At 40.0% G+C, this 27,371-nt stretch overlaps 1 protein-coding gene across 1 annotated transcript in view; it reads right to left on the bottom strand.

Annotated features, from left to right (window-relative positions):
* Window positions 1-27,371, bottom strand: part of COLGALT2 (collagen beta(1-O)galactosyltransferase 2) — a 99,258-nt gene that overhangs the window by 34,264 nt on the left and 37,623 nt on the right. The window contains exons 2-4 of the mRNA XM_080824928.1: window positions 6,271-6,381; window positions 3,657-3,774; window positions 879-1,013 (exon numbers count right to left, since the gene is read on the bottom strand). Coding sequence (XP_080681054.1) covers window positions 879-1,013; window positions 3,657-3,774; window positions 6,271-6,381 — 364 coding nt within the window. The remainder of the gene's footprint in view (window positions 1-878; window positions 1,014-3,656; window positions 3,775-6,270; window positions 6,382-27,371) is intronic.

Raw genomic sequence — 27,371 nt, 5'->3', positions numbered from 1 at the left:
TAGTTTACCTGACTTATTAACTAGAGAATTAAAAATACAATCACCCTGAAACATTCACTGTAATAGAGTTCCAGACTTTGAAGATTTTACAACGGAAAAGAGAGATGATGGAAATGTAAAAAAAAATGTTGTTTTTCACTTGAATTTTGTAAAAACCAGCTACCATAGCAGCTCTGATTCTTAGACATCTTTGGGGATAAATTTGGCGACATATATCAAAGGTTATCAAAATATGTATACTCTTCAACTCAGTAATTCTAATTCTGAGAAGTTATCCTAAGGACATAATATTAAATACAGAAAAATGTACATTAATCATCATGGTCACCATAATAGTTAAACAACTTGATTAATTTCAAACTCAGAGAAAGGTTAAGTAATTTGCATTATAGCCACTTGATGATATAGTTATTAACAACATGCTGTTATCCAAGATGTTAGAGTGGTGGTGGGGGGGTGACTTAATTTTTTTTTTTTACTTTTTTCCATTTCCAACTTTTTCTATAGTGTATGTTTTAATACCAAGCAGTCCTATTTAAAAAAAAAATCTCAGAATCAGAGAGGAAAAAGTACAAGTATCAATAAGTTTTATTGGTTAAATTAAAGCTTCTAAGGATAAGCTCATTAGAATATTTTCTTCAAAATTCATTAATACAAAAGAGCTCATTGGATTATGCATTAGACGTGGATTTCCCTCTTTTCCTGAACATGCTTACTCCTGTAACACCACGACACGCAAGTTTCAAGGGAGGAAGTGAGCAAAAAGGCCAATGGGGCCATGGTTGCCAATGGGGCCACGGTTGCCAATGGGGCCATGGTTGACATAATGGCTTCCTTGTTAAAACGTATAGCCTTAACCCATCAGCCAGAAGACTTGCCTGAGGTGTGATTCCGCACCAGAAATTAGAGTACAGGCCCCGAGACTCCAGCATGGGTGCCACAATGGTTCTGTTTTCTGCAATCATCAGACTGAGGGTCTGTGGATTAGTCAGGAAGTTGTCCACATCTATGAACTAGGAAAACAGAAAGGATAATGTCAGGTGAAAAAGTACTTTTCAGTATTGGGTTCAAGACTAACCCAGCGCTTCTGTAGGATCACAGAAACTTGCCCGTGAGACATGGAACCAGTTATTTATGTTCTCCTTATTGAAACTTGTCAAAGCCGGAAGGCATTCATTTGGGTAAAATATATATTCAGACTCACTTCCCCACGTCTAGCTCTGCATAAGGAGCCAAGCAATAACTCGATGTTACCATACCGGGTTCACACTCAACCAGCACTCAACCCACACCTTGGTTGTGTTAATAACCACTGATAGATCCCAAGATCTCTTAAAGGGTCATCCAAAAACACTCATTGAGTGCCCAGCCTAGGTACAAATGAAGAGACTTATTTAGGTTGTCTACAGGAATGTCAAAATGGCCCAAAAACAGATCCATCAATGCCATTTTAATGTTACAAGTAGAATTTTTGTTGAACGTACATAATTCCAACCCATGAAACTCTTTGTTCCCTTAGCAGAAGCCCATGTTAACACTGATTCATGTATAGGGATAGTTAAACAACAGATTCTATTATCTCACTGAACTGTACACTTAAAAAATTAAAACAATAGGTTTTGTGTTATGTATATTTTACCACACACACAAATAATCAGAAGCTTTCATTCTTATGATAGTCAATCTGTTTACCCCAAAATTTGGGACTCAGCATATGTAAGCTTTAATGACAATTAAGCAGCTTTATAATGTTAAATATCATTTTAAAAGAGATTTTATTTATTTTTTGGCACAGAGAGAGAAAGCAAGAGACAGAACACAGGCAGGGGGAGGAGAGGGAGAAGCAGGCTTTCCGCTGAGCAGGGAGCCTCATGCAGGGCTCGATCCCAGGACCCTGGGAACATGACTTGAGTAGAAGGCAGATGCTTAATGACTGAGCCACCCAGCTACCCCTAATGTTAAATATTATTAACTTGAAAACGTATATGAAATTATTTGTATTGAGCAGGTGCATGTGATAAATTATTGGGCTGATTTTTATTGTGATTATGGGCTGGGATGGACATAGGTCTAAAGTATTCCTTTTAGGAATCAGAGTTTAGTGATGGAGAGCAGATATTGACAAGTCTAATAAAACCATATTGTGTTTGCTTTGATATTATTTGTAATATTGTACTGGAAAATGCTCACCAAGAGAATTAAATGATTTTGGGACTACAGATGAAGAACTTGATTCTCAGAAGCTTGTGGGGAAAAAAGCCCCTGTCAAAAAGGGAAATGGGGACTGTAACAACTTGCTGCCTAGGAAGATGTCCTCCTTTCCAAGTAAGTTAGGTTCCTAGAGGACAATGACAGAAGATAACACTGATTTTTATCATTAAGTCCAGCATTTTTCTGGACTGCTCCCAAAGTTCCAAGAAAAGTGATGGAACCTCTCCACAGAGAGAAACTCTCCATGAGACCCCAATATAATTAGGAGCAACCAAGAAGCCAAGCAAGAGATGCCATTCCCCTTCCAGGGCTGCAGGGCCCTGACTCCTCCTTTAACTGGGCCATTTCTCAGGATTGTTTGTGAAGCTGGTAACTTTGAAGGACGAAGTAACATATTTTCCCAGAGAACGAACATGTTTGCTTACTGCTTGCTATAAATGCAGTGGGTGTCCTGAGCTCTGGGTTCCTCAGCTGTGCTACCAAAACCACTGGATGCAGAGCACCCATCTCAGCCCATGACATCACCTGTGTGAGAAGTGGGGGTCAGGGAATGGTCACAAGCATGCTGATGGTTGTGCTATTTACTGTAAGCAACAATCCACTGTCTCTTAAAAATAGAGGGGTGACATCCCCCAAATCACTGGGGAATAAAAGGGAATGGAGTTTTGGAGCTGTTAATTTGAATCTTTTTTTATAGAATTAGTTTCTTATAACTGAAAAAAAATTTCTGAAGAGTTATTAAGTATCTTCCCTAATAAATCTTTTAAAAAGGTGGGAGGGGTGTGCATGGGTGGCTCAGTCAGCTAAACCTTTGACTCCTAGTTTTGGCTCAGGTCATGATCTCATGGGTCTTGAGATTGGACTCCAGGTCAGGTTCCATGCTCAGTGGGGAGTCTGCTTGAAGATTCTCTCCCTTTGCCCCCTCACTCTCTCTCTCTCTTTCTCTAAAATAAATGAATAAATCTTTGAAAAACAAAAAAGAATCTTACTGAGCATTCCCTATGAACTGAAAGGATTTAGAGTCTCTTATCCCTATTACATGAAAGAGATCAAATAATCCAGTTTTCTTGCTTTCTCACTGAAAATGCATGTCAAGAGAGTTTTGAGATGAAATCCAGGTACCCCAATATTGAGTTCCCCAAGTTTTCCCCTGTGTCTTTATTAAAAAGTGGAGGAGGGGCTCCTGGGTGGTTCAGTCAATTAGGCCTCCAACTCTTGATCTCAGCTCAAGTCTTGACAGGTCTTGTTCTCAGGGTCATGAGTTTAAGCCCTGTGTTGGGCTCCACACTGTGCATGGAGCCCACTTAAAAAAAAAAAAAAAAGTCGGGGAGTTAGTTCTTAAACAAAAGGTTGTTTGAATGGCTCCCATAGTCTCAAGTTTCAGACAATTGATTTAGACATATTCTAGATAAGAGTTGTCAAGAAATCAAACATCTTTTTTTTACCAGAATGTAGTCTGACCATTTTTCCCTCGCAGTTCGAAGGGCTGCCTGCCGTAGTTTCATCACATGGGCAAATCGGGAGCCTGGCCAATGCTTTGGTCCAATTTCATCAGGGTAAGACCTAAAATATAATAATAATAATCATAGTAATAATAACAATCATAGCTTATAATTATTGAGCGCCTATATATTCCGGCTCTGTCCTAAATGTTAATATGCACTAATTTCAGCTTCCATCAACCCTAGGAGGTAGGTACTATTATTGTTATCATCTTCAACATATTACAGATAAGGAAGCAGAGATTAAGTAACCTGTGGCTTACTGTACACAAGAATCCTTATATGAAATATTTCAGTGGCTTCTAAGAAGAACCTACAGAGTCCTTACAAGATTAGTACCTTGTACATTTCACAGACGAGGAAATTGGCTCTGAGTGGTCAAGTCATTTGCCTAATGCCGCACAGTTAATAAGGGGCACGGCCAGAATTTAAATCCAGGCATAACACCAAAGCTCATGTTCCTAAGCACTTTTTAAAATATTCTGCCATCAAATAAATTTAAAGATTGTGCAGCATAAAAAGATGAGTTTCCCAGAAAAAAACAAAGTTAAAATTACTTGATCAAGTATCAGTAAAGGACTCCACAGAGCTGAACACACTGACTTATCCCAAGAGAGTGAGATCATGGAGCAGATGCATAATATCATTGGAATCTCTATCAACACCTACAAAACAGCCAGGGCAGAACTCTCACATGGCCACGTTAGCAAGTGGGTTTGGCATACCCTCAAGAACCCTTCAGAAAGCTTCCAACTGGTGTGAGTGTTGATACTGTCACAGTAGCCATCGTTTCAAGTTCTAGCTGCTCTAGCTGTACCTATACATACCTATGTAATCATGAAAACATAATTATATAAATAATATTAACAAAACTATGTCCTGTACAAGGCCTAAGATGTCATTCCAATTATTGCTTCATTGAAAATCAGTGGAGTCCTGTTTTTCTCAATATATTGCCCCCAAAATGCCTTCACTAATATTTGTCACACTGACCTTGACATTCAATATATTTAGTCAGGATCTAGGAATAGAGAAAATTAGCAGGGTGCAAGGTAGTTACATAGTCTTTTTGGCTGTTCTAGTTAGGCCAAATTCCATTATAAAAAACTCCAAAAAAGCATTCAAAATATTTTATAGTGTTCAAAGTTCATTGGTAAATTTTGTTTGATCTATGGACCATATGCTGGGATTTGAAAAATATGTGTATACATATATAATAAAACTATTACATATAAAGAGACTAAAAAAATCTGTTCTGGAATGGCATTTATTATTATTATTATTATTATTATTATACAAATTTGGCCTTCAGCAAATGATTTATCCTGGGCAAAAATTCAAGCAACTCAATTTATTCTACTTCTACAATTTCTTAAGCTAGAATTGCAGTAGCCTTGGGAACATTTACAATAGTAGGTTTTAAATACACTTATTCATGTTGTCATTTGCTCATTTGCTTATCCAACAAGTATTAATTTAGTGCCTGCCAAGAACATAGCACTGGGGAAAAATATGAAGTATTTATATACTGTAACCTCTGCCAAAGAACCCAAAAATCACTTCGAAGAAATACATAAATTACACAGTTAATTAACAAAGTTAGTTGCATGTATTGCTGTGTCAAAAAGATGATGTAGGGAAATAAACAATACAAGTATTGAGAGAAAGGTAGATCTTTGTAGCTGGAATGCTTAGGAACAGTTTTCTGTAGTAGGTGGTGTCTGGCATAAGAGCTGCTTACAAAGACAGAAAGAAAGGGCTTTCCTGGAGAACAAACTTGCATGGGTAACAGCTTGGGGTTGAAAATAAAAGGAACATTCTAGACAAAGCAGTTTTCTTTTGGGAAGAAGCAAGAGATATGGGTGCACCGCTGTTGGTGTTAAGTTCATGGAATCTTTAAAAAGTGTAAGTCTGAAGAATTTGAACTCTGTTCTGTGGGTACTGGAGAGCCACTGGAGTCCTTTTAACAGAGAAATTAAATCACGTCATTACTGTTGTAGGTAAGTTGATAGGACAGTATGATATGTAGGAGGATCTTGAGGATGGAAACAACCAAGAAATTGCTATGGTTAAAGGAAGAAGTAACCAAAATGCCCATCAGTAGGGGATTGACTACTCATTATCATTATGGTACATCCATATAATGGATACTATGCAGTCATAGAAATAATGAAGAAACCCCTAAATTATTGCTATGGGATGATGATAAAAATATGATAAGTAAAATAACACGGTATATATAAAAATATGCAAACTTTTCACTATGATCCAGCAATTATAAAGACATACACAAAATATGAGCAAATAATATCAATACTTTAAAATATATCCTGTGGCAATTTATTTGTGAACTAAGGAGTACCTGAACTTGGCTGGTGGCTGCAGGAGTAATATGAAGATCTATCAAAGGGAGAAATGGCAGACCCTTGTAACTTACTAGATACAGAGATAACCAAGAAGTCATAAGGGCCTCGAAGACTAGACACTTGAATGACTGGAAAACTGGTTAAGGGAAGTGGAATAAATAAAGTTCCCAAAAGGTGGTCTTGCTACTTACTCTGGTTCATCCATAGGCCTCCACTCCACATAGTGATAGAATCTCTGTACATTTTTCAACCACTCCCTGAGTATTTCTGTTGTATTATCCACATTGTGGTCTGTGGCTGCCCTGCATGAGAGAAAGTACAATATAGCTCAGTTGCCATCCAAAGAAAGAGGGGTGAAATCCCAAAGATCCCAGACTAATTGAAAGGAAAATGGACAGCTCTAAGGGGAAAAAATGTATATATGAAAATGACGTTCCTCATGGTCCAAATTAGACAACAGATTCCTGAAGTGAGAGATATTGCTTAGAATCATTTTTGTGTCATTAGGTACTTAAAACAGGGCTCAGCAAATAGCAGAATCAATAAGTGTTTGCACTAAAAGCATATAAGCAGAAAATAAATTAAGAGCTAGTTAACAAATCTTTTTTGGAAATTTTCCTACTTGGCTTAATTTTTAGTTATCCAAGATGTAAACTCTATCTTTTAACTTCTGTGACAAGTACCATCAATTTACACAATAATTCAGTTGCATTTTCTTTTCAAGTTTGTTTGCAGATCACCATACAACTGCTAATCAGTGGTACTGGTAATCTGCTAATTACAGTTAATCCACGGTACTGCTAATCACACACACTCCAGGGGAAAGCAACAGTTTCCAATATAAAACACAAAAATCTAAGTTATCATTATCTATTTTGGATTAATGTTACCATTACTTATACAAACTAGAGTACCTTCGAAAGTATTCAAATAATGTATACAAAACGTGTTTGTACCTTAAATGTTTAACAAATTGATCCATGTATAAGAGCTTAACTCACTTATTAGAACAAAAAGACTTTCAAGTTTTATTGCAAAACAAACCCATGCTGTATATAAAATACACAACTAAAAGTTATTCAGAATATCTAAAAAGGAAGCCATATAAATCAATTGGAAAGGAGAAAGAAAGCAATAGTTATAATCCTGACATCAAATAAGGTGAAATTCTGGCCATGACAAAGAAAGCTACTTTATAATGCTAAAGGAGACAATTGACATCAAAGATACAATAAATATGAACATCCATGTAACTTCACAGAGTACAGGGCTTGGCAAATTTTCTTTAAGAGCAAGACAGTAAATATTTCAAGCTCACAGGCCATACCCTCTCTGTTAAAACCACTTCAATCTGCCTTTGCAGCAGGAAAGCAGCCACAAACAATATGTAAATAAATACGCATTGCCGTAGGCCAATAACTCTTCATTTACAGGAATAAGCAATGGACAGGCTGTAGTTTGTCCATGCTTGGTATAATGGAAAGGATGGAAATTGCAAGGAAAAACAGAAACACCAATAATAAGAGATGCTAGCATACCACTTTTTTTTTAGGATATTTTTTTTTTAAGTAATCTCTACCACCCTGCATGGGGCTCGAACTTCAAACCCCAAGATGAAGAGCTGCAGACCATACCACTTTCAGGGAAGATGGTGCAAACGGGAGGAAGTAAATATACCGAGGATCTATAGAACACAACGAGAGAGAATGTGCTCTCCTCTCCTTGCGTGTGGAACGTTCTCAACAAGTGACCAACAATTATACTACACGGAAAGCCTGCACAAAATTGAAAGAATATAAACAACATTCGGCAGTAATAAAGTCATAAAACCAGAAATTGGTAATAAAATAAAAAACCAAAAAATTCCACTAAGAATTCTCTATTAAACAACTATCAAGTGAAAGAAGAAGTATGAATCAATTTCAGAAATTCTAAAAAATGAAATGTGAAAACACTACGTGTCAGAATTTTTAGACACAGTTAAAGCAATGTTCACAGACAAATTCAGTTTTACACCCATCAGTGCATACAAATAAGTGGGTTGACTTCCTGCAAGGAAGCTAGGAAAAAAGCAACAAAACAAACAAGCATAAAGAAATAAATAATAAAGGAAGACAGTCCAGAAGCATAAAACAGAAAAAGGATAGAACTAATAAATTAAAATTTTGCTTTTTAAAAAAAACTTTTATTTTTGTAAACTCCAGTATCATTAACATACAATGTTGTATTAGTTTCAGGTATATGATATTGTGTTTCAACAATACTTTGCTCGGTGCTCATTGTGATACGTGTACTTTTAATCCCCTTCACCTATTTCACCTACTTTCCCACCAAACTCTCTAAAATTTTGCTTTTTTTGAGGAAAATCAACAAAGAAACCCTTTATTCATCTATCAAGACAACACGATATATAAAATAAGAATTGCCAAGGATGAAGGGAATATGATTGATGTGGAAGAAATTATTTAATTACTTTGCACAACTCAATGAAAAATAGATTTGAAAACTGGATATAATGGAGGATTTCCTAGGACGATGCATGTTAGCAAAACTGACTTCAGGAGAGATATAAAACTTGAACAGAACAATTACCAAGGAAGAAATGAAGAAAGAGAAAAAAGAAAATAGGCCCAGATGGTTTCACGGGGGAATTCTAACAGCTTTCTTAATAGACTAGATAATTCCAATACTATGTAGCTTGTTCTCCAGAGTATAGGAGAAACAAATGAAAATTCCAAGTTCTTTTAATAATGCAAGAACAATATTAATATCTAAACCTGATGAAGACACACACACAACTACAGACCAATATCTTTTAATGAATATGCTGCAAAAATCCTAAATAAAATATTAGCAAACAGAATCTAACATCCTGATTAAGAAAATATTACACAACATAGCCTAGGATTGTTCATTATAAAAGGAAATCCATTAATATAATTCACTTTATTAACAGACCCAAAGAAAAAGCATATAATTACTTCTGTAAATGCTAAAAAGGTCTTTAATAAAATTCAACATCTATTCCTGATTTTTAAAAACCACATTGAATAAAATTAAAACAGGAAGGAAGAAAGGAAGGGAAGAAGGAAAGAAAGCAGGGAGAGTAAACAGAAGAGTCATGGAAAGACAGAGGTGCCTGAGACTCTTAAAAGGGAATAAAAATGCTTAGAATTTATGGGCAATTTAGCAGTCCCTCCTGGAAGGAAAAGCCAGGGTCGGCTGAGAAGCCGTAGTGGTTCCCTGGGAACGTGGCCTTGATAAGAGCAAATGAAGAAGTGCAAACAGTGTTTGCTTCTTCCATATACAGGCAATTTCAGTGAATAGGATTTTGTTAAATCCAATCTTTGATGGCTTTTGTTCTTTCTATTTGAGCTTTTGGAAGTCACTGTTCTGCCAAAAGTAACAAAATCTTTAAGGGAGAGAATATTCAGAAATGTTCAAGAGAAAAAAATGAATTGTTAAGCAAAGCAGAGTAGAGCCCCATGTTACACAGGGAGTAAATTTCTGTAAAACGTCAAGTAACTCGAACCTACGTAATTGAAGTCATAGGGTATAGAAAAATGGGGGATAGAGGTATAGGACTAATTGAAAATCGCACTTTATAAAATGGATATTTGAACTAAAACTAGCCTTACTGAAAATATTATTCCAAAAAATAGAAGATTAGGAGCTGAGACCAATTGCCAATTTAATCTACCTTCTTCTTCTTCTTCTTTTTTTTAATATATAAGATTTATTTATTTATCTTAGAAAGAGAGAGAGAGAGCACGAGTAAGAGGGACAGAGGGGGAGGGAATCTCAAGCAGGCTCCACGCTAAGCACAGAGCCCACTGCAGGGCTCGACACCGACCCAAGTTCATGATCTGAGCTGAAATCAAGAGTTGGAGGCTTGACCGACTGAGCCACCCAGGCACCCCTCGATCTACTTTCAAGTCTCTTCTGGAAATCAGATTAGAATCTGCTCCTCCCTTCAGAACAAGGTCTAGGAGGGAGGAGACCCATGGGCCCACCTGGAAATTCCACTACCTGGGGAGAGAGCACACACAGTGCTGTGTGTGGCTGGTGTTGAGGGACAGCAGGTGAGCACTTAGGGACAAAAATGGGGTAACATAAGGAGGCAGGAAAGCGGGCCAGAAAGCAATGTGGGAAAGGGCCATGGGCTCCATCTAGCTTGTGATTCTACCGAGAAGTGAAGAATGTTAGTGGCAGTCGCATCCACTGTGACACATGGCCCCCAGCCACCCAGGCCCAGAGAAGTAGCCACGGAGGGCACTTGGAAAGTCAAACCACTCATCTCACTGTAGGAAGCACATAGAGAGCAGTTCCTGAAACTGAGAATCAGTCCGAATGCCCATGAGTCACTGCTCAACATATTATGAGCAAGAGTAAATTAAAACAAAACAAAATTAAAAATATCTTGACTGCAGTATTAGCTAAAAATTATGGGAAATCTACATTGTTCCCAAATTTTATAAAGAGTGTAGGAGAATTCCTACAGGATCCACTTCTTTCCTTGGTTTCTGGTTGTTCATTACGCAGGACTTACATGATGAGGAAAGGCACCACTGCGTCGATGCCCTTCCTTACCATTTTAACAAAGTCAGTCTCACTGTATGAAATTTATTTTCCTGCTGTCTAGACTAAACAACTCCAAAGTCTGCCTAAGGATCCACTATTCACAAACATCCTTAGACCTGAGCTGCTTGGGTGTATGCAAAGACAGAGATGTCTCATTAAAAAGAGAAGCACAGTTTTAAAATCCTCTCTTTCTGGAGTGAAAACAGTTTCCTATTCAGTTACTTCCCCAAATTGTTAAGATGTTCTTTGTTCTCAGGCTTCCCGGGAAATGCACAAATCCTCAGGCTGTGGTCGGAAGTCACGGACACCGGGGTTTGATGTGTGGGGCCGATCTCCTGCACTGCCCCACGGGGGAGAACCGCGCTGACCCCACCGGCCCACGGAGGAAGACTTGCATTCCCACCTCCAGACCAACTGCCCTGGCTCTCCACTCCCCCAGCTCAGGCAAATCAACAGAAATGCAGGCAGACCCTTCTAGCTGCTGTTTTTTTCCATCCTTCTGACCAAAAAAAAAAAAAAAAAAAAAAAAATTATAATAAAATAAAAAAAGAAGTGTTTCTCTTTGAATACATAATCACAAAAGCAGGTGGGCGCTGGTCTACTTGGAGAGTTGGAGCGAGAGATAGCAAAGGCCCAGATGTGAGGTCCTGGGAGGAAACAGGAAGCCTCGTGGACAGCTCTATTTTCAGAGCCCTGGAGCATAGCACCAAACAGGGTGGTGCTGTCCTTCTGGGAGTTCCCACAAGGAGCCAGACGCAGACAGCAGTGCAGCCGAGAAGGACTTTTCCATCAAGCGGAGAGGCTGAGGAGACAGAATGGGTGACCCCCTTCGGGGGAAGTCGAGGCATCTCTCCCAACTGAGAGCTCCTTCCAGTCCCACAGATTAAGAGCCTCGGGTCAGCTAGTGTCTCCCATCAGACCGGGAAGGACACCCCGCAAAGTACCAGACATCACTCAGGCAGTCCTTGAAGAAAACCAGTGACGTGCAGAGACTTCCAGAGAGGCGACATGCACGTGACTGAAAGTCGCTCATCAAACTGGAAAACCAGGGCTTGTGGAAGCGCAAGCGGGCCCTGGAGGGAAGAACACGCTCCCTGGAAGCGAAGCCTTTGGATTTTGCCACGGTGCTCCCCGCTGAGGGGAGGCACACTTAAATCAGCAGCCCCCTCCCTCTCTTCCCTGGGGCTCTCTGGCTCGAGGTCAGACAGCGAGGTGCGCTCAGCTCTTGAGCCCGGCCAGTCCTCACAGGATGGAAACTTCTCTGCAGGTCATGATGCGACAGTGGCTTCCCTTTACCTCTAAAAAGCACCAGGCCACTAAGTGGTCTCCCTCCACCTTTGGCAGAGCTGTGGCCCCGATATGCCCGCTGTGCTCGTGGTCAGTCCTCTCTCTGTGCCTTGGTCCTTGCTGGCAGTCTTTGGAGCGAGTGTTTGCAATGGAAAAGCTGGTAGACACAAATGGAACATCCACTTGGCCTCAGAGGGAAGTCTGGGCCATTACTCACCATGACGCTGGCCTGCCCATCCATTTTCTCTCGGATTCTGCTTCTAGTTCCCGTCTCCTCTTCTCTAGCTGTGCTCATCAGCAAAGGCCCATGAGTCTCAGGTTCAAAACCAAATTAGGACTAAGGTAAACCCAGACTGCAAATGCAATCAACAGCGGGGCACAGGGCATCTCCTTGGTGAAGGAAGTGACAAGGGCATTGTCACTGTTACAGGGAAAAGTAGAGCTCATGGAGCAGACCAGTAAATAAACACGTCTGCGGGATGATACAATTTTACTACTTGGTGGAGCCAGAAAAACAACTCTGCGATTTCTCTGGCAATGTCTGCACACACTGACATTTCTCCTTGTTCCAGAAGGTCAGTTTTCATTCCTCAGCCTTGGCTCTTACACTAACAGCCAACTTGAAATCATTAGAACGGACTCATTTATTTTCACCATGAGTCCTTCTGAGCTTGTGAGTGCAGCATTGGTGAGCGTAGGGGCCCTGGATCCGTGCTAAAGATGCGGGCGGGCTCTCTCAGCAGGGGAAACCTAGATGCTGAGCGCTCGGTGCCCCTGATTACGTCCCTCTGCGCTGACCCTCCGGGATTGTTCTCAGCTCCCTGGCCACCCCAGAAAGCCTAGACTTTTGAGGAGACAGAACAAGAGGACTGCACTCAGTGGGCCAGAACAAAGGCAATGCTGAACAGTGTCTGCTCTGTGCTGCCCCAGAACCTGCAAAATACAAACTCCAGAGGCTCATGGGAAGGGTGATGGAATGAATAACAAGATGAGTCATCACCTCAACGATTCACGCCATGACTAGTAAGTTGGCAAAAGTGAATTTTCCAACATGGAACTTCAAAGCCCGAACTACCCTCTTAGCTGCCTCTTGTGTTCATCCAGCAAGGAGAGACTCATGGGGATAGAACATAAAGAGCTCCCACCTAAAAATAAGGTTCCCCTTTTTGAAGCAACGAGTGAAATTTATTTTCTAGAAAGCTCATGGTCATCAGGTCCTACCACGTTGGTCTCTGCTCTCAGGCAAAGCCTCACCAGCAACTGTTCTGCCAAGAGAAAGAGCTAGGCTTGGCCACTTGGCAAAATATGCCGATGGATTCTTGCTTCTTGGTTACTGTGTAGAGTTGTTTAAAGATCTAGAATCGTCTGCTGGGTGAAAACTAGATCTGGGTAGAGTTTAGGATATGGACATGGACTGGGGAGCTGGGGATGTCTCCGAGCAAAAGCCTTTTCCTAGGTCTTACCAAGCGTATTAGCAGTGATTCTTCCTACTGAACTAAGAAATCAGGAAAGTTCCCTTCTCACGAAACCCTTCTGACCAACAAAATAAATGTTTCTACTCCTTCAACATCCCTCCTTGATACGTCCCATTTTAATCCCAGAAACAATCAGAGGCCTTACACATCTGAAGACTGGCTAAGAGTGATGTTAAAAAAAAAAATCTGTTTCTGGAAATGCTATCAAGCAATGAATCAATTTCATTCCTAATGGGTAGGAAAGAGAAATGGTAAAAATTGCCAACTGACCAGTTAAAAGTTAATTCAAGGCCCAATACATTGTATTAAATTGAAGAAGAGCTTAATCAAACATTACAAATGAGGCATTCCTTGACAATTTGATTCTGAGGTACAGTTTGCCTCTCTCAATGTCAAGAACCCCTCACCCGTGTGTCAGGCACTCTCCCATGTTGAGCCCTATAATTAGCTCAGGTAGCATTATTTTTCTCTCTCCATCGTATAGAAGAGAAAGCTGAGGGTGAAAGGCTATGACTTGTTCAAGTCATGCAAATGGCGGATCTTAGAGCCTGGACTCTTCCTTTCAGGGCTCGGATGCCCCACCCAACCCTAGGGCAAACTCCCTTACCACACTCCCCCACAGAGACTTCAAGAGCACCTGGAGGACTGGAAGGAATTCTCTGTCTTGTCAAAGACATTAATCAACAGGACCAGAGCAATCATCTCAGAATGAAAGGAGGGACCTGTCCCAGCAGGGAACAAAGCAAGAAAATGGGAAGATCCATTAGTTCCCTTTGAGCTTTCTTCTTAATTGAAGTAGAGCTGGCGCACAACGTTACCTTGGTTTCGGGTGTACAACACAGTGATTCAACAACTACATGTTACACTGTGCTCGCCACAGTACAGCTACCGTCTGTCACCAAGCTTTGTTGAGGTTTGCTACAGCGTCATTTTCCTTGGAGTCAAAACTCTTGGAATTCTATGTAAATATCAGCAGCAGTGTCTGAGACAAGACAAATATGTTTCTCATCTGTGTAAATACTCTTTTTCCGGTGTTTCTTCCCCTTTGCCCTTTGTCTATCTTCTCCCTGATCTTTTTCACGCACCCCTCGTTTCCTTTTTTCTCTTCCTTGCTGGATTCTCCAGATCTGTTGAGTTTTTTCTGATATGGGTGTGTCCTAAAGAAATGGAATTAGGGCGCCTGGGTGGCTCAGTGGGTTAAAGCCTCTGCCTTTGGTTCAGGTCATGATCTCAGGATCCTGGGATCGAGCCCCACATCGGGCTCTCTGCTTAGCAGGGGGCCTGCTTCCCCCTCTCTCTCTCTGCCTGCCTCTCTGCCTACTTGTGATTTCTGTCTGTCAAATAAATAAATAAAATCTTAAAAAAAGAAAAGAAAAGAAAAGAAAAAAGAAACGGAATTATCGTGGAAATATGTTCCTGCCTTATCAACAACTAGAGTCCTGATACTAAAGAGAAGACACACGGGCCCTAGGGACACACTCTCCAGGAGCCCTAAAGCTCTCCACCACCCAAACACCTCGGGTTGGAGGCGATGCCTGAGACCTGTAATTACACAGTGATTCTCTACCCATACTCTCAGCATTGTAATTACCTCGTCCTCGGTCTCTCTTCATTGACCAGAGTCTCTTCCGCGAGGATAGGAGCATCCCAGCACCTAAGAGAGTTGACTGTGTAAAACAGGCACTAATCTGGACCTGGTGAATAAATGAATGAATGAAGAATTCAAGAAAACTTTCCCTAGTCCAACCCAAATACCCACAAAGGCCGGCACAGATAACGTCAAGGAGTGAAAGGGACCGTGTACGTATGAGCTAACAGCGTGAGAGAAGGGACACCTGCAGACTCCACTAGATTGTTGCCATGTTAGAATGTGTGTCCAGAAAGGCTAGATTTTCTATTGTTTCAAGAGAAGCTAGATATCCAGGTTTTAGAGATAAAGGTCTGCTAATATCCTATAAGAACTCTCAGGCTGAAATGCCATGAATACTTCCCACCATGACAAGAGACCTCTGGAAATCAGGGACTTGGCACAAAGGCCACAACATTAGGTCGCTCTTAACCACCACAGTTCATCCACCTGTGCACATTCGGGACACATAGCTCAGTAATTAAATATTTCAGATATGGTTGGGAGGATAACAATGCCACTCCCCTGCTTTCACAAACGCTGAAAGCATTTTCCATGAAAAAGGAAAGACAAACGTGCACGGGTTGGGCAAGGTCTAAATAATTCTCACAGTCAAATAATAATAGAATCAGAAAAAGAAGGCTACAGCCACCACGGAGTGAGCATAAGGGTACACATCTCACAAACACCACACAGAACCTCTCTTTGCATCACACCAGAGGTACACATATTGCCCACTTTTAAACATAATAGCTTTTCTGAGATAGAATTCACATATCTGACATTCACCCAGTTAAATCATACAAATACGTGGTTTTTAGTATATTCACTGAGTTGCACAACCAGGGCCATGATCTAATTTCAGAACATTTTCATCACCCCCAAAAGAAATCTGTACCCACTAGAAATCACTTCACCTTCTCCGGCCCCTGGTAACCACAGGTCTATTTCGTGTCTCTATGGATTTGCTTTTTTTGAACATTGCCTATAAACGAAATCATACCATTGTGGCCTTTGGTGTCTGACCAGTATGTTTTTAGGGTTCACATACAGCACGTATCAGTAATTCCTTTATCTTTATGTCCGAGTGATACTCCGTGGTATGGATACGCCACAGTGTGTTTATCCATCCATCATTTAATGGACATTTGAGTTGTTTTTACTTTTTATTTATTATAATTATTGCTGTCATGAACATTCATAGATGAGTTTTTATGTGAATCCATATTTTCATTTCCCATGGGATTGCTGCCTCCACTTAAAATATTATGGGAAATGAAGAAAATGTCTTTTCTTTTCTTTTCTTTTCTACCATTGTGGACTGCCCTGTGTCCCAGGCACTAAGCTGGACGTTTTACATATACGATTCTAATCCTTCTGTTAATTCTCAAAGAAGGTATTATTATCCTTATTTTATAGAGACAGAATCTGAGGCCTAGAGGCTCTCTCCCAAAGCTTATTCTCTTTCCACTTATATTCCGTCTCATATAGGTATTTTTCTCCACTTCTGAAATTCCCAGCTTTTGTTCCAAGGCAGCCAAGAACGACCCTTTACTCTTCCATATCCGTATACGGATTTCAGGTGACAGGAGCAGAGGCGACGCAAGAATGTGGGGGCGGGGGCGAGTACACAAGAAGGAGCGGGTCTCCGCAGAGGAGCCTAGCCGGGCAGATGCCACCAGTGTAAACAGTCAGCCCTCGGGCCTGGCAGGGCGATGCCCTGCCAAAACACCGAGCCCATGAACCATGAGGTCATGATGAACGGAGGCCAGTGTGACCACAGAGAGAGTCACAGCCCGAGGACTGGGCTTGCTAAATGAAGCACTATGGAGGACCTCGCCCTTGGAGCCACTCTGAGTGTGGAGAGGAAAGCTGGCTGGACTGGGCTCGAAATGGGAAGGCAAAGTGGTGGTTGGAGTGAAGAACCAGGAGAAAGCTGAGAGAAGTGTCCGTGTTCTACGCAGAAAGGTTTAGTTTGGTTCGTTTGTTTCTGTACTTAAAAATGACAGGAAATACTTGAGTCACCGTTGATTCTGAGTTACTTGACACTATTATTTGATGAACCACATTCTTTTTTTTCCCAGCTTTTAAAATATATAGTTTTTATTTAAATTCAATTAATTAACATATACTGTATTATTAGTTTCAGAGGCAGAGGTCAGTGATTCACTAGTTGCATATAACACCCAGTGTTCATTACATCAGGTGCCCTCCTTAATGTCCATCACCCAGTTACCCCCACCTCCCTTCCAGCAACCCTCAGTTTGTTTCCTATGATTACGAGTCTCTTACGGTTTGTTTCCCTCTCTGCTTCCATCTTCTTTTATATTTTTTCTCTCTTCCCCTATGATCCTGTTTTGTTTCTTAAATTCCATTTATCAGTGAGAGCATATGATGGTTGTCTTTCTCTGATTGACTTATTTCACTTAGTATAATACCCTCTAGTTCCATCCATGTCATCGCAAATGGCAAGAGTTCATTTCTTTTGACGGCTGAGTTATATTCCATTGTGTACATATATCACATCTTCTTTATCCATTCATCTGTCGGTGGACATCTGGACCCTTTCCATAGTTTGGCTATTGTAGACATTGCTGCTTTAAACACTGGGGTGCAACTGCCCCTTTGGGTCACTACATTTGTATTTTTGGGGTAAATACCCAGTAGTGCCATTGCTCTATTTCCAGCTTTTTGAGGAACCTCCATACTGTTTTCCAGAGTCACTGCACTAGCTTGCATTCCCACCAACAGCGTAAGAGGGTTCTTCTTCTTTGCATTCTCGCCAACGCATGTCGTTTCCTGAGTGACTAACCACATTCTTAATCAAGTAAAAAAGTATGAAGTCAGGAGACATGGCTCTTCTGCCAACTAGCTCTATAATCTGAATGAATTTACTTGAGCTCTCTGTACCTTGCTTCTCCATCTGTAAAATGCAATGATAACACCCGTTGCACATACCTAGCTCAGTGACTTATTGTGAGCAGCCAGAGGCATGTGAAGGAGCTTTCAAGAACACTTTCTTTCAAGGCTGGCCTTTGCCCCACTGTCCCAAACACCCACATGCATGCACACACGCACGCACGCACCCTCAAATAAATCAGAAAGCCTGTTGAATAGGCTCCTAAGATGCATCCAACAAAGTTCAACACATGCATTTAAGGCGAACAGACCAGAACTATCACAGTCCACCATTTTTTCTTTAAGAATAAAAATACACCCGCCCATTTAAATACAGAGAACATGAAAGAATAGTGTGGCAATGACTGCTAATTGTCTCAGTATCAGTCCTCCTCCTCTTCCCTAGGAATAGGATGTTTAGCTGAGCCTGTGAGCCAGGATGTTTGTTCTGTTCACTGCTCTACCCCTAGTACTTAAAAGACTGACTCGTGACATAGTATGTGCTCAACAATTTTCTATGGAATGGTTCCTTTCTTAGCAAACTTCTAACCTAAGAAGAACCGTGAAAACCCTTGCATACCTCTCTCATTTTGATAGACACCTGTGTATCTCCTATGCACCTCGTCTGCACCAGGCATCATGGCACCTTCTGGAAAACAACACTTTGTCACTGATGTTAAGGTGCTCTTAGCGCCTCATAGTTTAAAAGAAAATACAGATATATAAATAATTGTAATTTGGTATCATGTTCCCAACAACGGCTACATAACAAGGTGGCTAAATGCCAGAGAGGAGGGAGTGGTTGACAAGATGGGGAAGGTCAAAGGAGGAGAAGCCTGAATGGAAATTTGAAGAATGAGCAGATATTTATGGAGATATGGAAGGTAGACTGAACATTCCAGAAGAAGGAATAATATGTGTGGAGGCAGAGAAGCATGCGAGCACAGCATGACGTGTTGGTACAGCCACGTGTAATTCTGTTGGTCTACACCTTAGATGTGGATCAAAGGGGTTATGTGGCTGCAAAAGGTTAGAGATGACCGTTTTGTCACGGGAATGGGAGGAACAGTGAAGACGTTTGTCCCACTTTTCTGGGTCCCCAGCATCTGGGCCCACTTGAAAAAAATAAAATGGGTGAACAATTCTCTGCATAATATATTTTGCCACATTGTGACAGGTGATACCTTTAGCATCTACAGAGGGTTGCTGTAGAATCTATTTGAATTCCTCAAAGAGCATGCTCCAATTACGTACGAAGTGCTGGTCCACTTCATTCCATTTATGGGCACAGGTTCTGCTGCCATATATGATGGGTTTTCTGGGAAAAGTGTCATTTCTAACATTCTGACCCGTTTTCTTCAAAACTTCCTTTATACTTCTCAGCCTATGTGTCCAATTTCCCACTCCAAAACTGTGCCCAGTACATAGTAAGTGTTTAGCCTGTGCTTGCCGAATGACATGGGTAAATAAATGCTTGTGGAAATGGATGACAAAATAAAAACATGGTGCCCATACTTATTAAGAGTCTACCCCTTAAGCAAAACAAGCAGCAAACATAACAGCATAACACTAAACCCGTATAAAGCACTTTGATTTTCTCCCCCAAAGTCATCAAACTTCTTCCGGCTATCATACTTGTTTCCCCATTGAAAACACTGGACCAGGAACATGAACAAAGTCAGAAAGTGTCCAGCTTGCAAACTGAATTCAAGGCTGTTTTCCCACAGAGTCACCTAGAATGAGAACTTGGCTCTAGCGGATGAAAAATCTCTGTCCGGTCCATCCCGGTTACCCGATACCTGTCGTCTTGGGTCCAGGAATAATACTCCAGCCCGCTCAGGGCTGGGAGAGGAAATGTTTGCCTTGAATTTACCTGCTTTGAATAGTGTTAAGTCTGGCCTCCCCACATTACTTCGTTTGCGGTTTCTTTTAGGGGGCGTGCGGTCAGGGACCACTGTTTAGCAGGTGTAAGATCCAGGCTCATATTTTATACTCACGCCCATGCAAGTCAAGAGTTCTCAGAAATATTTTGTAGGAGTTTTGAGTTCTGTGACTCTTTTTCATGCTGTCAGAGGCAAACAGGAGGCTAAGCAGAAGGATGGTATTTTTTCCCCCATCTTTATTATGGAAAACTGCTGTTGGAGGGAAGGAACGTTCTGTGCTCTTAACACTTCCAGGGTCTGTGCGGCTTTGTAACAAGCTCCTGACGAGGCAAACATGCACAAGTGCACGGTGCACGGATGTTTCCCTACTGTCTTGATTTCCCACCACACTTTAGCAGAGAGGGGCAGCAAGAGCAAACCGCGGAGCCCCAAGCAGGGACCCTTGCGTTGTAACATCTCACTGAATCCTCACCACAACCCGATGACGTGGTGGTCTTCTCAGCCCCGCCATAAAGATGAGGACACTGAGCCCATGAAGGGGACGCGTCAGGTCCCAGGTCTCAGAGGGCGGGAAGAGTCAGAGCCAAGCCTGAAGGCTGACGGGCCTCGGATACTTGTGAAGCCCTATTCTAAGAGTCTGGTTTTCAAATCGTATTTCTGGAGTGAAGCTGAAGACAGAAGGAAATATCTTAAAGAAGGTGAGGAGTAGGGCACCTGGGTGGCTCAGTCATTAAGCGTCTGCCTCCAGCTCAGGTGATGATCTCCGGGTCCTGGGATCAAGCCCGGCATCGGGCTTCCTGCTCAGCGGGGAGCCTGCTTCTCTCTCTCCCACTCGCCCTGATCGTGCTCGCTCGCTCTCTCACTATGCCTCTCTCTCAAACAAATAAAATCTTGGAAAAAAAAAAAAAAAGAAGGTGAGGAGTAAATTGTAATCTTGTCTCCAAAGTGCTCGCTATATCGACGAGTTTTACATCATTACTAAGATTGCTGCAGCCACAGGACACTTAACATTATTTTAGAGCTCCCGTGGGTCACGGGCCCACTTGTTTTCGCACCTTGGGAATGAATGTACCTAACTCAGCTCATAATTTTGTATAATGTCTCGAAGAGCAAAGGGCACTTAACAATAACTGATTGATTTCTCTAATGTTTCCCAAAACTTTGTGTTCCCTTGGTTATCTCTGCTCTCACAGGTCACCATAAGGATCTTGTTTGCTCTTTCTGTGAATGGAGAAGTGGGGCTGAGGGAAAGGATGACTGAGACACTAGCTTTTTGAAAAGTTACCCCAAATTTCCAAATTTCACCTGGTGAATCTGGAAGCTAGGGCAGGGACCCTGGATCTTAGATTTGCAAGATGCTACAACCTCCCTGATCTCCCCACATGGGTCCAATCCCCTGAGTCTAAGTTCTTTTCATACCATGTACCTCTTACTCCGAGTACTTATCGGAGTTGCAAATCTGTATTTATTTCTACGGTGCTGAGTAATGTGTTTCTCCCTTTCTGGTCTCTAAGCTGTGCAGGGTAAGAATATGTGTATTTGTCTTTGCTCATCATTGTAACTGGGAGCCCAGGACAGCACCTGGCATCAGCACCAAGTCATGTGTTCCTACATGAATAACTGAGTGCAAGATCGCTGTCCCCACCCTCCTTTTTAGTCACTACATATTTAAAACGTGGATAATTTACCTGTAAAATTGAAATGCATAATCAGGCAGTATTGGGAAATGTCTTTGGGGGCACTTCCTCTTTATTAATCCATATCCAGAACGTTTGACTTTCAAGTGGGCCCCAGAAACAGGCAGGAGTCAGATGCTGTTTGGTACTGAGCTCTTGGGAGGCTCTGCGGGAGCCCAATAACCCATCTGGTAGGAAGTGGGAAATGTGAACAGCTGCTTTGAAGGCAGAACCCAGGAGACATTTGGTGAGGGCAGAGTTCAGGCAGAAGAAACTGTGGTTGATGGTGAATATGGCAACAGGTGAGTCATTCTTCCCGGCGTCCATTAGGGTGTGTCCTTTGAGCCAAATTAGAAATCCAGCAAAAGGACTTGGCACCAACCTTATAGAGTCTAGTTCCAGCCGATGCAGGGAAAAGACTGTAACCTCCCTTTCAGACCTAAAAAAGGGTGCAATGGCTTCCCCAGGACCAAGCTGCCCTTCCTTCTCCAGCCTCGGATCAGACCATGTCTCAGGCATGCTTTAGGTTTTAGTTACCGCCATGTTCTTCTGAAGGCACCATGGGAAGGAAGTCAATGATAACCAATGTTCAAAGTTCATTTTTCCAAAGCCTCCTGACAAATTTTTCAGTTGCCTCTGTAAATCATCTCATAACACGTCACTGGTGAAATTCTCATTTTCATTCCCACACAGGAGACTTTTATAGAGGGAATAAGGCATTACCAGAATGAGATTCAAACTCACTGTCCCAAGTTCCTTTGGTAGAGGATTAGAGCATAGCCTGAAAGGAACCAAAATTTTCACCAGGACTACTGTCTATATGAAGACCTAACAGAAGACTTTAAGCACTCAAGATTTGTTAAAACGAATCACATATATATATTTTCTCATTTAATCCTCACGATACCTTAGAAACTAGGTATTCTTTCCATCTTATGGATGAGAAATCAGTCACAGAGTTAGCAAGTGATGGACCCAGGATTCTGGCCTAAGTAACCTGCAAATTAAAGTTTTCAAAAGCAATGCGTGCAGAGATCTCCTTGTGATAAGGTCTAAAGGACAGGAATAATAAAAGACCTAGCATAAAATCAAGAATTTGATATGAGGTCAGACTTTTAAAATATAGAAAATAAAGTCAAGTATGTCTACACTTTGTGCAGAAGGATTCCCTTGTATCAAGCAAGTAGCCTGTGTAACTAAGGTATGTTCTGGACTCCTACAGCTGTTTAATCCTGGCGAAGTTACCTGACATGTCTAAGCCTTCACTTTCTCGTCTGTTTTGTTGTAAAGACAAAGAAACAACTAAGAATCTTTTGGTTTTGCTTCCAATTTTTTCATTTACTATTCCAATTTACCTTTAAAAATTCCAATTACATTAGTACATTTAAGTGTGCCGTCTTCATTTATATTCTCGTCATTGTACATTTATGGGGTATTCCGATTGGTCATCTTCTCCTAATTTCTTTAAGATTCTTACATTTTTCTTTGAAAAGTATAGCCCTGTTTATTCTTTCTTTATTCCTAAATTCTTACTCCTTTTTCCTCATCCTTAATCTTCAATCTCAACTCTGATAGATATGTTTTTAGTATTTCAACATACTGATTTAAATCAGTATGCTGATTTAAAAAAAAAAACTATTTACCTCTCAGTTATCTCGTTAAGCAAATCTGTTCTTTTATTTTGAATGTTTTAGTGCTATTTTTCAGCCTTATCCTAACTAGGACATTCCAATGCCTAATACTGTGCCAGGCCCATGAGAGGCTTCTGTGATCCCTCTGGGATAACGAAAGAAAACCTATACGAGGAAGAGAATGTGTAAAGTTCAAGTTGATAATGTTTAGAAGCTACTAGAAGCTGGAAAAGTTCATCTAATGATAAGGTGATTCTAAGTATAGTGATTGGGTTTCCATGTTCAATAAAGAGACTTGAAAATCAGGACCAATGAGACAAGTGAAGAGAAAAGTCTACGAGGATGTAATGCAAAGACCTAGCAAGGGACCATGAAGTCCCATAAGGGGCAGAGATTTTCTGCCAAGTTATCTTTCTGGAGACAAAAATAAATGTGATGACATTCCTGCAGGCTCAGTGAATTCTCCACCTTGTGAACAAAGGCTTGCCTGCCTGGAGGTGAGGACCTGTGAGCTGACATGCTGTTTATCTGCCTTTGAACCTCAGCACACTGGTTTTCTTTAAACTTGGGCAAGGGTGTTGAGTGGAAGAGACTGCAGTTCTTTTTCAAGTGGGAAATACCTGCTGTGACAAAGTGAAGGTTGGGGTTGGACACACAGCAGCTGTCTGAGATACCAAAGAAAGAAAATACTGAGTGGGTTGAAAGAGAGAACTATTGGAAATAGGGTGAATATATAGCCAGAAGACACTGCCTCACAAATAATAAAAATATTATTTAAGCTTTTTACATTCTTGAGCTTTATCCCCTTGATAAATAGTACAGTGAATTTCAATAGTACAGTGTCTGAGTCAAGAAGGGGGGGCTATACATATTAAGTGAGTGAATGAATAGATGAGCAAATCAATGAACAAATGAATTGATGGCATGGGACCACGGCAAGTCACAGAAATATCTCCATAAAATGGGAGGCTTGACATCTGCCCCCAGCCAACGTATTGGTTTCAAGCAAACAAACTTAAAACCCGAATTTATTGTTTGTACAATATAACTGCCTTTTCTTAATAGAGGTACTATGAAGATAAATTAAGATAAAAATATTTATTGGACAGCATTATATAAAAGTAAAAAATCAGAAATTGTATTTTTTTTGCTGTGAGTGATATCATACAAGAGTGAGTACAACACATGTTTCAAAGAAAAGGAAATGTACCCATGTACACCACAACTGTGAAAGAGATAAATCATTATCAAAATCTTGAAATCCTTGATGTTCCCTCCCTAGTTATTCCTCTATCTCTAGTCTGAATTTTTGGTTATTAATTATTTTACTTTTCTTTATAGCTTCACTATAAATGTATGTAATACTAAACAAAGAATAGTTTGGACTGTTTTTGAACTTCATATCGACTCATGCAATATGTGTTTTTCGTGGTCTTCACACTGACTTTAAAATTCAGACATGTTGATGTTTATATCTGTAGTTAATTCATTATCAATGCTGTAATTTCGTGATCCATTTGAACGTCAATGCGCATTTAGGGTGTTTCCAGGTTTTTGATATTAGAACAATGTTGCTATGACCTTGGTTGTATGTATCCTCTGATGGACAGAAACAACTTCAGCAGGGAAGGCCAAGTTGTCTTCACAGTAGTTGCACTGATCATCAGCAGGACATATGAGTTCTTGTCATACATTCTCAGCACTACTTGATATTGTCAGGCCTTAAAACTTTGGCCAACCTGACTGGCAAGAAATGATATTTTACTGTGGCATTTAACTGTGTTTCCTTTATTATGGATCAGGTAGTACAATGTTTCATATATTTGTGGTCATTTATGCTTTCTTTTTTGTGGGTATTTGTTCATGTTTTTGCTCATTTTTCTATTGGGTTCTTTGATTTTTCTAATTAACTGATAGGTATTCTTTATTTATTCTCAATACTATTCCTCTGTCAGTTGTAAAATATTTTCCCACTATTTTTATGGGGTCTTTTGATTACAATACCTACCTCCACCATTTATCTTTTGCTTTAGGAATGACTTAGATATTCTTGGTCTTTTGTTCTTTCAAATAAATCTTTTTTTTTTTTTAAGATTTTATGTATTTACTTGACAGAGATCACAAGTAGGCAGAGAGGCAGGCAGAGAGAGAGAGGAGGAAGTAGGCTCCCTGCGGAGCAGAGAGCCCGATGCGGGGCTCGATCCCAGAACCCTGGGATCATGACCTGAGCCGAAGGCAGAGGCTTTAACCCACTGAGCCACCCAGGCACCCCTCAAATAAATCTTATAATCAGCTTGTTAAGGTTCATGAAAAATCCTCTTAGGACTTTGATTAGAATTGGATTAAATCTATAGATCAGTTTGAAAAGAATTAATATCTTTATCGTGTTCTCTTTCTTCATGAGTTATATTGTTATTTTTTTCCTAAGAATTGTTAATATCTTACCTAATTTCTCAAATTTATTAACACAAATTTGCTTTTAGTTCTTAATACTCTTTAATATTGTTAATATTAGTTGTATCACTATTTTTATATTCTCTTTTTTATTTCCTATACTTTTCATATGATCAGTCCTACCAGGTTTTGTTGATTTTATTAATATCTTTGGAAAATCATACATTGGATTTGTTTATCCTTTTCACTGTATCTTCAGTTTCAATTTGATTAATTTCTGTCTTTACATGTATTACTTTCTTCCTTCATCTCTCATTGGCTTTATTCTGATTTGTTTTGCTTTTCTCTACTGTCTTAAATTCACTAATTAGCTTATTTGGTGGTGTTCAACCCTCAATGTCTTCTAAATTCCATTATTCTTTCTTCCTTGAGCCCATGAGTTATCTATAAGTTTAATTTTTATTTTCCAAAATACATGGCAAGTTTTGAGTTATCTTTTTGTTGTTGATATCTGTCTAGTTGTGCTATAATCTGAGAATGTGGTTTGTATGATACCAATTCTTTTAAAATTTTTAAAGCTTTCTTTTCAGCATAAACACATTTAATCTTTATCAATATTCCATGTGTGTCTGAGAAAGAATATGTGTTCTGTAGCTAACTATGGTAGCTTTTGTTTTGTTTTGTTTTGTTGTTATTTCTAATTTTGCTCCCCTGTCTTACTTTAGATTGAACTATTTTCCACTCATTTCATTATTTTCCCTTCCAATAGTTAGTGGTTATATAGTTAGAAATTAGAACATAGGTATCTGACTTATCAAACTTTAAATGTAATAGACATTTTTACTCTCTGCAAACCAATATTAGGACCTTAGAATGATTTAACTCCAGTCACTCCACATCCCAAACTAAATGTAACTGTTGTATCATATTTTAGGTCTAGCTTGATTTTTAGTCCTCTAAGTTAGGCATTGTTGTTACCACTTTGTAAAATTAATAATTTGTTAAAATTCATCTGCATGTTTAACATTATCCTTGCTCATCATTGCTTTCTGTGTCTATCTGTATCTGGTATTATTTTCTTTCTTCTTTAATTACATTCATTTAGATGCTTCTTTAGCAAATAGATGTTGACAGTAAATTCTCTTAATTTTTGTCTGAAAATGTTTCCATTGATGTTTCTTGTTGAAAGGAAGCTTTGATAGGTAAAGGAATCCAGGATGGCAGTTTTATTTTAGCACCTTAAAGATGTTATTCTAGCTTTGATTTTTGCTCTTGAAAAGTCAGCTGTAGTGTGCTGTTCCTTTTTTAGTATTCTATCTTTTCGCTCTGCTGTTTTTAAGGTCTCATTTAAAAAAAAAATATATATATATATATTTGACAGTTTAACTATGAGACATCAATTTGTGCATTTCTTTTTATTTACTTTGGTTGGGATTCACTGGAATCTGAATCTGAAGATTGGTGTCTTTTACAGATTCTGGAAAATTCTCAACCATTCTCTATCTAAATATTGCCTCTTCCCTATTCTTTTTAAAATCTACTTCTGGAATTCTGACAAGCGTATATTAAATCTTCTCATCCATTTCTGCTTATGTCTAAGCCTCTCTTTCATATTTTCCATCTCTCTGACTTTCTATACTGATTCAGGATAATTCTTCAACTCTGTTTTCTGGGTTATTAACTCACTCTTACACTGTACTTACTGTTCTAAACTAAAGCATTATTTTATTTCTAGAAAGGACTAATACATCCTTATTTTACATTTTTATAGATTCAGAGAATCCCACTTTTCCAAAACACTTCCATTACAGGCCAATTCAATTCATGTATTTTTAAAATT

Source organism: Martes martes (genome assembly GCF_963455335.1).
Source record: "Martes martes genome assembly, chromosome: 15".
NCBI classification, from domain to species: domain Eukaryota; kingdom Metazoa; phylum Chordata; class Mammalia; order Carnivora; family Mustelidae; genus Martes; species Martes martes.
This window is presented reverse-complemented; position numbering and strand designations above follow the sequence as displayed.